This window comes from Equus asinus, chromosome 2 (assembly GCF_041296235.1).
Source record: "Equus asinus isolate D_3611 breed Donkey chromosome 2, EquAss-T2T_v2, whole genome shotgun sequence".
NCBI classification, from domain to species: Eukaryota; Metazoa; Chordata; class Mammalia; order Perissodactyla; family Equidae; genus Equus; species Equus asinus.
The window spans coordinates 50,019,613-50,031,083 of NC_091791.1; the positions used below are offsets into that span (position 1 = coordinate 50,019,613).

The following is an 11,471-nucleotide window of genomic DNA, read 5'->3' on the forward strand; positions in this document are numbered from 1 at the left end:
TTAGACTACAAATTTTTATTCACTGGAATTCAATATGGAATTTACATGTAAAGTAAGGGAAGTCAGAGCTAAGAACTAATAACAACATATATAATAGACATTAAGTCAACAAGGATAACAAACAAAATTTTTAGAAGTCTTCCCACAATTTCCTCTTCCAGACTTGTGGGGGTAGTAGTAGAAATTAATATCCAGTTTTTACACGTCATATCCAGAAAGCTCCTGCTCCCTAGGGGAAAAAAAAGAGAAAAGTATCCTCAAATGAACACATTTATAATCCTGATTCTTTAAATTCAACCTAATATTTGCACCGTAAAACAATGATGGAGAAATGTCTTTCAGGCAGTGCTCTGTACGTATTTGTAATCAACCAACAAACTAAAATATTTTTCTGCCTAATTAAAATATTGTTCACTTGCTAATTTTGACCACTTTTTGCCATACTCATAGGTTTTTCTATATGCCAAACTTGCTTTTCTTTCTAAAGGAAACAGCTCAAGGCACTATCAGAATGACCCATCTCTTTTCATGTTATCAGTAGTAAGATTATTTATGAAGTCTTATCTGGAAAGTGTTTATAATCCTTTTTACTGGCATCAGTAAAATTGCCATTCTTCCAACCTGTGCTGTCATTATTACCAGGAAATGAGAATTTGAAGACATGGAAAAAGGCAGGTGATAAAATTTTTAAAAATTAAACAATAAAAGTTCTTTTTCATTTCCTTGATCTTTCCTCAAGATCATCTCTCTAATATTTTGGTCACTTAATAAGACATTAAACGTTTTATTTCCTCCACATTTCTATGTTAATCAAACAGTTTAAAAAATAGCTGGAATTTTAAAAAGTATTATGGAATTGTAAAAGGTATTAATTTGTGACTTGTTTAGCACACTGTTGGAACATTTTACCAAAGGCCTGTCAGATAGGGAGTTTAGAACCATTCTTAATGCCCTTTTCAGGAATGCAAAGTCAAATAAGTCAAGTAATTTTCAAAGCCTTACATCAAAGTCCCTAACACCCAATTTAAGATGAACATCAATACCTTTGGAAAGTGGCAAGATTGAGGTAGGGAAATATTTTCTGCTAATTTCACTCAAAAACCAAAAAGGCAGGTTGAGTTTTAAGAGAGAAGGAGAAAGAGAGAGGAAGAGATATATGAGATTTATACAGGTGCTGTCTTCTCCCACTTTTAGCAATCTTAATTAATTTCTGTAATAACCAGCCTCGTTCCTAGAGGAGAGAGCGATGTGCGGCAAATCATGCAGCCATCACTGGCAAAGTAAACTTCTAGAATCTCCCTCACATTCAACAATTCCCTTTGCTTATGTTTCAGAAACAAGGGGTAAGAATAATACATGGGTTTGCAAACTGAGTTTCCTTCCCTCCTACAGCCTCAGCCTCCAGCTTGTGTCTCTTCAGTCTGTGCTCTGAGGGGTACCTTCAATTTTCTCCACAGTAAGACAGTAACAGTAAGGGAGAGAATGAAATAGCAAGTGAGGGAAAGACCAGACAACTGGTGGGGATGGAAGAGTGAGCAGAACCCCATTTCTCACCTGCCTTAATCCCAGGTAGTGACAGCTAACACTGCTCCTTGGTGTTCTTTCCGTCTGCTCTTGCTAGAACAAAGTGGATTCAGCACAGGTGGTCTCTTAGCAACCTTGGTTCCTGTGTCAAAGCATATCAAAAGGTTTTATTGGATAGTGAGGTAGTGTATGAAGTGGAGGGGCAGAAAGCCTGCATGGAGAAACTCTAAAACTACTCTCGAAGAAGTCAGGAAGGAGATGTCAAAGAGTGCACTTTGAAAAATATGACGCTTTAATTTCAACTTATTACAGAATTGTATAGCTAAAAACTAAACCTTTAACAGAAAGGTTAAGCTGAATTCTAGGATTTTCCTGGCAGGGCAAACAATCACCATGCTTTTAAAAAACAATTCTTGGGGGAAGGGGGGTGGGTAGAGATATTGTTTAAGAGTTCTTACTTGCAACTAGTAGATAAATAAGTTCTGAAGACCTAATACACGGTACAGTGAATACAGACCATAAAACTGTTGTTAACATTGAACTGCTAAGAGACTAGATTTTAATTCTTCCAACATTAGAAGAAATGATAATTATGTGAGGCAATAGAGGTGTGAGCTAACACTACTATGTCAGTTATATTGCAATATAAATGTGTCAAATCAATATGTTGTACACCTTAAACTTACACAATGTTGTACGTCAAATATAACTCAACACAAAACAATTCCCTAAAAATTATTTTAAATATATTGGCTTCATTATCTTCCATGACAACAAACAAACAAAATTTCTCTGTCTGCAGAGGAGAACATAACTCATGTGATTGCATGTCTGCTGTAAATTCTATCAGTTTTAAGATTTTGCATCACTTTTACAAAAAAATTAGAAAATGGAGGAGAGAATTTATTACAAAAGATCAGGCTTTAAAATCCAGCCACAAATGGAAGATTATTTATCCAATAAAATGATAGTTATTACAATTATGAATAGAACACTACTTAGAAAATTACGTTAAAATATTTAAATATGATTAAAATCCATACCTTTGACCACTCATTACGCTCTTAGGTGTATATCCTAAAGAAATGCATGGATATCCACACCCGGACACCTATCCAAACATTACTCATAATATCCTCAACTTAGAAACAACCCAAATGCCCATTAGTAGGTAGATAAATTCATATAATGGAATATTATACTATAATGAAATTAAGCTACAGATAAATATGAAAACAGAGGTCAGTTTTACAAACATAGTGTTTAATTTTTAAAACGCAAGACACAAAAGAAAACATATCATGTAATAATATTTATGTAAGTAGAAAAACAGTTAAAAGCTCATGGTTCAGGGGTGTATGTATGGGTGGCAATGGTGTGGGTGGTAAATTTATCAAGAAAAACGAGGGACTGGCTACTATAAAATCAGGGGAGTGGTGACTTTAGCGAGCGAAGGGAAGGGAGAGGTGGGGAGTTCCAGCAATGCTTTATTTCTTGTCCTGGGTGGCAGTTACATTAGGAATCACTTTTTAACTACTTGTGAAACTGTACATAGAAGTTTTACGTGCTTTTCTGTATGTATGTTAGACTTTACGATTGAAATATTAAAAAAGGAAAACAGAGAAATACCTACAAATGTCAATAGTGGTCAGAGTAGCCAAGTTTGGGTAGAAGGACTATGCGTGATATTTTTTCCCTTGCTTTTTCCATTTCTCACATTTTCATTTAAAAGGATGTTGCTTATGTAACTTCAGAGAACTAAAGAAAGTAGTCCCGTAATTGCTAGTCCTCTTTCTTCTCTGTGTATTGAAAAGTAACATACACTCATTTTAATTTTGTCAAACCAATCATGTTAACAAATATTTTCATTAAAATGCTTCACTGATAAATTTAATTTTCCTTGAGTTCATATTAAGTCTCTTTTGCTAACGAACATGTTCTTGTCTCATTCAAAATGCTCATTAGAAAGAGGAATGTGGGTAGTTCCTGTTTGTTTCTTCTCCTTGATGTTAGATCTGTTTCTAGAGCTCAGTCATTGGAAGGACACAAATTTGTATCATCATAAGCTTGCTAACACACTCACATATTACTGTGGATTAAAGTTATGCGTGTCACAGTACTTTGGTTTACATTTGACCTAATTAGTTCTTACTTAGGTAGAAGTTTGGTAATCAAGCGTTTTTTCTTCGGGATTGCAGGGACATTCTTTGGGGGGAAAATTATTTAACAGCAGCAATTTTCAGGGAAAAAAATGATTCCTAGTGTTTTTTGTGCACTAAAAATATAAACAAATGTCAAACAAGTTAGGACACTTCTAAAAGTAAGCCAGAATATATTGAGTGTGACTATCTCAAGACTGTGTTCTTATTTTGAAGGTAGTATTTAAAAATCATAGCTAAAATAACATCACCTCCAATTTCTGATATGAGATATCCTAGGTTATTTTGGGCCAAATGTATTTCACACTGAAACTTCAGAGGACGGCAAATAATTTCCCCTTCCATCTTAATGCCTCTACCTACCTTTCTTTTCCCTATTTCCAGAAGGCACTGGGGATCAATTTATTTTATGGAACGTTGTACTGAAAATAGAATGAATATTCTCTCGTCTAGTTTTTAAAATTTGTCTTTATTTTTTCTTTTACCTCAATCATGAGTCCAAATAATCTAATTCCAATTGACTTGTTGATTGTTTATTGAAGAGTTGAATGGTGGCATCCCACAAAGTAACTTAGACAAATGGAGAGTAGCAATAATCTTTGCTCTCTGGGGTTGAACATCATTGTATTCTCTTTCTTCACTCTGGCATCAGCATATAGGCTCTTGCCTTTAAAACCTTTACAATTTTGTGTTTATGTAAAATGAGTATTCTCAAATCAACTCTGACTCCTGGGACTATAAGAAGAGTGCATTTTCTAACTCTCTTGGTCCCTTGGCAAAAACAAAACAATGCAAAACAAACAAACAAAAAATCCTCTATTATATAAACTTATTACTAGTACTAAGACTTCACCCTTTTCTTGATTTCTCTCAACCTCTACTATTTCCCTTTATTAAGCATGGATTCTTGGTCAAGACAAAGAACAGAACATACTTTGCAAAGTCTCTTTTTCAATCAAAAGAAAAACACTTTTCATTGGATTCAAGTTTATAGTCTTAGATGCATGAGTCACATTTCAAAAAATATTTTCTTTTTTGACAAGAATTTGCGAATCCTACTCTTTGCTTCCATCAATATCTAATGGTCAAAATAATGTTAATGGAAGTTCCCTAGAGACACAAGTTGAAAAATGAGACATAATTGAAATCTGTTCATTTTTGCTGAATAGGAAACTTAAGTAAAGTATAATAATTACGATTATTGAGGGTGTAATATGTGTCAGGCTGTGATTATGCACTATTGGGAGATGGAGCAATGGCCCAAGACTATTCAGTATTCTATGCTGGAACCTAAATACTACTAACCCAGGACTCCAGTCCCCAGGTGTCACCTCTTTCAACTACATGGATTTATTAATGTTTTTAAATGAAAAATTACTTTTGAAAACATCTATATTACAATGGAAAGTGACTATACTGAAATGGAAATATCCACATGTAATTGTTAATGGCCACTCTTCCTCTTCAGTTCTGGCTCCTTTCTGTATATGTGAACTGAATATGTTGAAGATTGGGATGGACAGTCTTGCAGTTACCCCTCTGGGCCCCCATAACCCTGAATTTGCCAGAATATCTTTTCGACAGCCAGTTGTTAATTTATTCACATCTAAACAGTCTACTCTTTGTAAATGGAATAGTCACAGAACAGCACTACGAGCTTACTGTCAAGCAATCAGGTTAGCTGAAAGTACCGTTTTTTATTAGCTTTTACTATATGCAATTTTATTCTTGTTTATTATTAGTTTGTTATCTATCCACTGATCAACTTATGACTGACAAATTTCTCCCCTTGACATCCTTAACATTAACTGGACAGAGAAACAATAAAAATGCTTCTAGGACGTGGTGGTTGAGAGATGGTCTGGAATCAGACTGATGGAGTTCAACTCAGATCCGCCACTTACCGTGAGATCTTGGACAAGTTACATGAACTCTCTGTACCTCAGTTAGCACTTCTATAAAATGGGGACGATAATAATAGTACCTACTTCTTAGGCAGTGTGAGAATTAAAAGAGTTAATACTTGTGCCCAGCAACAAACATTTAATAAGCAGTGGTGACTATTATTATTAATTATAGTCTAGCATATTACCTCTTAGATAGTACCTCTTGAATGAATCACTCCTCTCAGGTTCTCTTTAAGCACCTAAACACATAAAACTGTCACATGCCTACTCATCCTTTGAAACCCTTGTTACCTCCTCTGTGATCCATCCTGACTTCCTCAGGCAGAATTTATTGCCCACTTGTCTATAATGCATCGCAACTCACTACACTGTGTTATGGTTATTTGTTTGCGTTCACCACCCCAGAAGCAGTTGCTGTCTTTCTAGAAAGTGGGTATGGCCTTACCCATCCTGGATCCCAGTGCCTCATGCTATCTGAAGCTAATTAGTTTTCAACAAATATTGATTTAATCATTGCACATGAAGTAGAAATTTTCTTGGAAGACTGAAAGTTCAAATGTCAATCACAACAAGAAAAACACATATAGTAAGACTACTTTTCCCAGCAAATATTTTAAAAATAAAATCCCAAAGTTGGGTGCTTTCAATTTGTCTCCAAATGGAGTATGTCTCTTTCTCGTAAAAGTTATATTAAATAAAATTATCTTTTAGAAATTTGGGAAATCATATGGGAATTATGTCTTGTTGATGTTTTTGCTTTTGTTTTTGTTTTTTGCTTGTAATTAAGGAACCAAGTCAAGCTGTTGGAAGACAACAAAAATTTGGCACCGGCCCTACAGGATTTTAAGATAGAAGTGTCTTGTTGGGATGGCTACCGTTTCTACAGCCTATTGAGATGTGTGCCCTTAAAACTCCAGAAATGGATGGTGGTGTGGCAGGGCAGGAGATGTAAACACCTCAAATTTGAGTCATTTAGAAGTTAACTATAAACTCAGGCACATTCAATGGTACATGGATTTTGTGTGTTCTGTAAGTTTCTAGAATTTGAGTTAAAGTTACACTTTCTTGACTATTTTGAGTTCAAGTTGCATCCATTTGATTCTGCCCAAAGCTGGATTATATGATAAAGGAAATTCAACATGCATCTGAGAAATTAACTCATCAATGCTATGAGCCTTATATGAGAGAAAGCTTCAGTGAGAATCATATTAAATGGCATAGGGCTTTACACTTAAATGATTGCAAGCATCATTGTTGTACCTTGTTTCCTGATTAAGATATGATTTCGAGAAGATGTTTCTCTTTCTAGCTAAGAAAACCAACAGCAGTGAAAGGTCTGAAATATTATGGAAATGTCGTCACTGGAAAAGAGACTTGAGATTTTGTAAACTTCTCATTTGACAAACGAGGCCCAGAGAAGTACAGTGACTTGTCTGATGTCACACAGTTACTTTTCTTCAGAGCTACTGTCATAATTGCCTCAGCAATTTTCTGCCATTTATGATAAACTGGATTCTGCATTTCACCAGACTTGGCTGTTTGCAGATATTCTACCTTCATCACCTCCCAATTTCTTTGATTCAGGCCAAGGTAAGCCCAGAGAGTCCAGAATAAAGGAAAGCACAAGTGAAAACTGAGAAACTTGGCAGGTCAGGCTCATGAGGCACAGAACTGGACAAAGTGAACTTTGACTGAAAACAAAAACATATGCTTTGTCACAGATGGTCAGTCAGCAAGGTGGAGTGGGGAGAGAGTAGGTTTTGGAGCCAGATGGAACTGGTTTTAGGTCCTGATTCTGGCTGATCTTCACTCTGTAGCCTTGTACCCTGCACTCAACCTCACCTACTACCTCATCTGGAGAACAGAGATAATATCTGTTTTGCAGGAGTTTGAAAGGATTTTATTTGTAACTACAGTTAAGACGGGCCTACAGATGCTTTGATTTTAATCTCATAAAACCTTATGAGGTGAGTTATTAACACTCCTATTTCCTTAGATGGAGAGACAAGACCAGAGGGGTTAAGTGAGCTCTTCAAGATCACAGACCCAGAATAACCAGGGATTTAAGTGGAGGTCTGTTTGGCTCCAAAGTCTTAGTCACTGCAGTATCTCAGGATTGACAAAAAGGTAAGCCAAGAGCCCAGCGTGCTGCCTGGTACTGGACAAAATAGTGGTTGGTATGATGAAGCAGCAGAATCAGAAAGATGCCACTTCTCTGCAGCCCAACTATCCCAAAGAGAGAAGAGTGACTCAGACGGATGAGAGGAAACAAATGGACTTAAGAGATGGAAAGCCCTGAGAAGCTGAGGCAGCCACACAGACATGGGGACAGCAGGGCGCTGGCTCATCTGGCAGCACTCATGAGGGTCCACTGATCACCCCATGTGGAACCACTCTTCTTCTCTTATCTTCAACTGTCCCTCTCATGCGTCCTTTCTGTGTCAACACCTGTCCAGTTTGGGCCTTCCTAAGCCATCTATGACCATAGCTCAAATGCTTTAAGTAAAGATTTTGGCCCTACAATGGACTATTTTTCTACACATGAACAAACATTTCCTTTTAATCATCTGCTACCAAGATGCCTAAAGGCTGAGATTTCCCACCAACCACATACCTGCCCCAAATAGGAGACTATGTGTCACCCCTAAGAAGACATCACTCAATTACCGGCACTTAACATTAAAAAATATTCTGGAACCAAATATTTAAAATGTTTTCAACCTTCTCCCTGCCAAGTTCCCCAACCCTCTCCATGAATCACAGCTGTAATGCACTCTTACAAGACCAAACCGGAAAGGCCCAGAAGCTCTGGAACTGCCCAGAGCCCTGGCTGGGGACCAACCCTGAAAGGCTTCAACCAGAAGCCCTAACACAGCAGGGTCATCCAACACTGGTCGTTTCATGATGTGAGGAAGCAGGAGTGGCACTGAGGGTGTTTGTTTGTTAGGTTTTTGCTTTTTATCTGCAGAACTCATACGTCCAGACAAGTGTCATCCCAGGTTTGGGCTTGGTGAGTAGAGGAGCATGGAGAATCTCCGGACCTGCTTGAGTTCTGGAAAGCAACTGGCAAAACCTTTTAAACTGTCCTCTTATTCTGTAACACACACTTCTCTCCATAAATTCATCAGCGATGATTTTTTAAAATATTAAAGTGAAGATTTGATTTTTGAAACCAGCTCAATGTTATTTGGAGTTGTTTAGCTAAGGTGGATTGGAGGCTAGATTGGAGAACAGAATTTCAAGTTAAATAAAAGATTTTGACCTCTTTTGAGGCAGAATTATATTTCCAGCATTTAGCATAGAACTTGGAACAAAATAGGTGCTCAATAAAAAACATGGGGGTTGGTGGGAAGGATGAGATGTGACTTTAAGGTGCTGTTCTATGCCTCACAGGCTCATGACTTAGAAGGTGAACCCAAGGAGGAGCCCTGAAGATCACTGAATCATTTTCCAAGAAAGTACACGCTTCCAAGGGGAAGTCTGACCTATAATGCCCATTTTCAGTGAGTAAGTTTTGGGTGTGAAGGCCCTGTGGAATACCTACAGTATCCTGTCTATTCTTCTCATAGACCATGGAACAAGCCCACTCTGACTCCCAATCAGACTTACCCATGAAATGACTTCTTTCTCCTACTACATTTAGAGTTTATTGTCTCTTTGTTAACCTAGCACTGTGACTTGCACACAGTAGATATTAAATAAACATTTGCAGAACGAAAGCTCATAAAGGACAACAAAAATCTCATCGTACCTCCTGAGTTATAGGGTAGCACTTTGGGAAGCAGATCTTCTCTGAGACAACCTTCCTTTCTGTTTCATCCAGATAGAGAATCGAATCTACCAGTCCTTTGGAACCATAGAAACACACAGGAAAAGAAAAATTTTAGAATGCTGATCATAGTCAAGAAGATAAGTTTATTAAGACTAGCTTATGCTTTGAAATTGTTTTGGGAAATTCCCCATCATCTTGGATCTTAGCTGTAGCCTAATATCCTGAACTGCTAACCACACACTATCCTCCAAGGCTCCCACCCTCAGCACTCACACAGCTTCCACCATCCTGAAGATGAACTTATTAAAAGTAGTAAAAGCCAATCATTGTCTCTACAATTTAGATCAATGTTCCCCATCAAAGACCACATTGGGGGCTCTAGATTTGAATTTGAAACAAATGAGCGATGATTAAGAAGATTTAGGAAAAATTCAAATGAAGGATTTCATAATTAATGTTACCATACTTGACCACTTATATACGGTAAGATTAAACCCCACCATGCTGTAAAACAGTTTATGACTCTCATTTCACAAACAAGGAAACTGAGGCTCAGAGAGATTGAGTACTTATTTAAGGGCATACAGCTTGTTAGTGGTCCAAGCCAGGGCTCAATACCAGGCCAGCATCTGCCTCCTTCCCATTCACTGTGATGCCTCCCTCACACATTTCAACAGAAGCCTAATGCGCATGTTCAAGAGAGTTGAATGTACGTAACCACAGCAGAAAACTATATGAGCCCATTGTCCTGAAGAAGGACCAAAGCATCAGGTTTCATCTCTGCCCACAAGGACCAAGCAGGGCATCAGTCTTTCTGAGCTTCAGGGTCCTCCTTTTCCAGACAGAAAACACAGTGACCTACTTTGCAGGACTCTCAGAAGCAACCATTATTTTTTAAAAGGCTGCAAAGACAAAGCCTTTGGCTAAACAAACAAACAAACAAAACAGAAGGCAATGAATCCGTGGAGCAGGACAGGCACCGTCTTCCAAATCTCAAGAAAATGACAGAAAAATGACACAGCCCGCGTCTCCTGTTGAACACTCCCCTGCAGATACTTTCCGTATGTGAAATTTCTCTGAAATCACTGAAATCCTCTCTTTGGAGAGGAAACACCAGGAGACAGGAATATTGAGCACAGCCACAAGGTTTGGTCAAGTACTTTAGATATTATTAACCCCTTGCTTCTCCTCCTGCTTTTTTTTAGCCAGAAGGAAATGGAAGGAATAAAATTCTAATTCATTAATCTATCGTATAATCAGCCTTATAAAAATTGGAGAGATGTTGAAATGCAGGGAGGGGAAATAAGCTTTAGGAGTCTAAGTGTTGTCTTACTATATTCTCCCTCTACCAGAAGCAAACAAGAGTCACACTAAACTTCCCTCCTACATCAACATTTTAAAATGCCACATTTTTTAAAAAAAACTTACTGTTCAGGCGTTCAAAAAGCGAAGTTCAAAGTCAAGGAGATGATCTCTCTCTTTCGTGAAAACACCATATGCTCCTAGATGGATCAGGAGACTCACTGGGCTGTTATTAATAACTGGCTTAGAGCTTTTTGAAGAAACATGAGCCAGACTGTCACGGGAGGAGGCAAGTGGAAAGGAATTGACAGACACAGGTGGGATAAATTATGACAAAAATATACCTAGGCCCACAGAGGAGCTCAAATAACCCACGAGGAGGAGATCAGCCCCTCCACAATCAATAGACCCCATGTCAAATGTTCTAAGAGTTAAACAATCAACTCATAAAAATACGCTTACTTTTACTCTCTTGAGAAAGGCCATGACTCATGTAATGTTATACTCTGCTTTGTTCTTCTGAGCAATTCTCTTCCATGGATATCTGAATATCTCTCAAATTTATACACTTTTGTCTTCTTTGCTTTGACTTCCCCGTTTTTAAAACATATAAACAAATGGATTTTCAAATGTACATTATCAACTTTTTGAGATTTGTTTACCTGTGAGCATTATTGATCTCTCTCCCTTAAGATCGCAAAACAATTCCTGGAAGTACCTGTATGTGTTGGGGGGAGGGGTGTGGGTCTTGGGATTGTAGCGAACATAAAAGGGAACCTGTAGAATCGAAATCTGAAGAACAGAAGC

The 11,471-nt window shown here is 37.6% G+C and overlaps 1 protein-coding gene across 2 annotated transcripts; it reads right to left on the reverse strand.

Moving 5' to 3' along the window:
* MRLN (myoregulin) lies at window positions 1–10,928 on the reverse strand. Of its 2 annotated transcripts, XM_070488142.1 has the most exons (5): window positions 10,791–10,928; window positions 9,342–9,436; window positions 5,776–5,829; window positions 1,555–1,666; window positions 1–229 (listed from the first exon to the last, which is right to left on the reverse strand). In XM_070488142.1, the coding sequence occupies exon 5, from the start codon at window positions 207–209 to the stop codon at window positions 69–71; it is 141 nt and encodes a 46-aa protein (XP_070344243.1). In that variant the 5' UTR covers window positions 210–229; window positions 1,555–1,666; window positions 5,776–5,829; window positions 9,342–9,436; window positions 10,791–10,928; the 3' UTR covers window positions 1–68. The 2 variants fall into 2 exon arrangements, with proteins under 2 accessions (XP_070344243.1, XP_014688903.1); XM_014833417.3 differs by lacking the exon at window positions 5,776–5,829.
* Window positions 10,929–11,471: the final 543 nt, after the last annotated feature.

Excerpts from the sequence above, each read along its gene's own strand:
- MRLN (XM_014833417.3), bottom strand. The coding sequence starts at position 209 with ATGACGTGTAAAAACTGGATATTAATTTCTACTACTACCCCCACAAGT.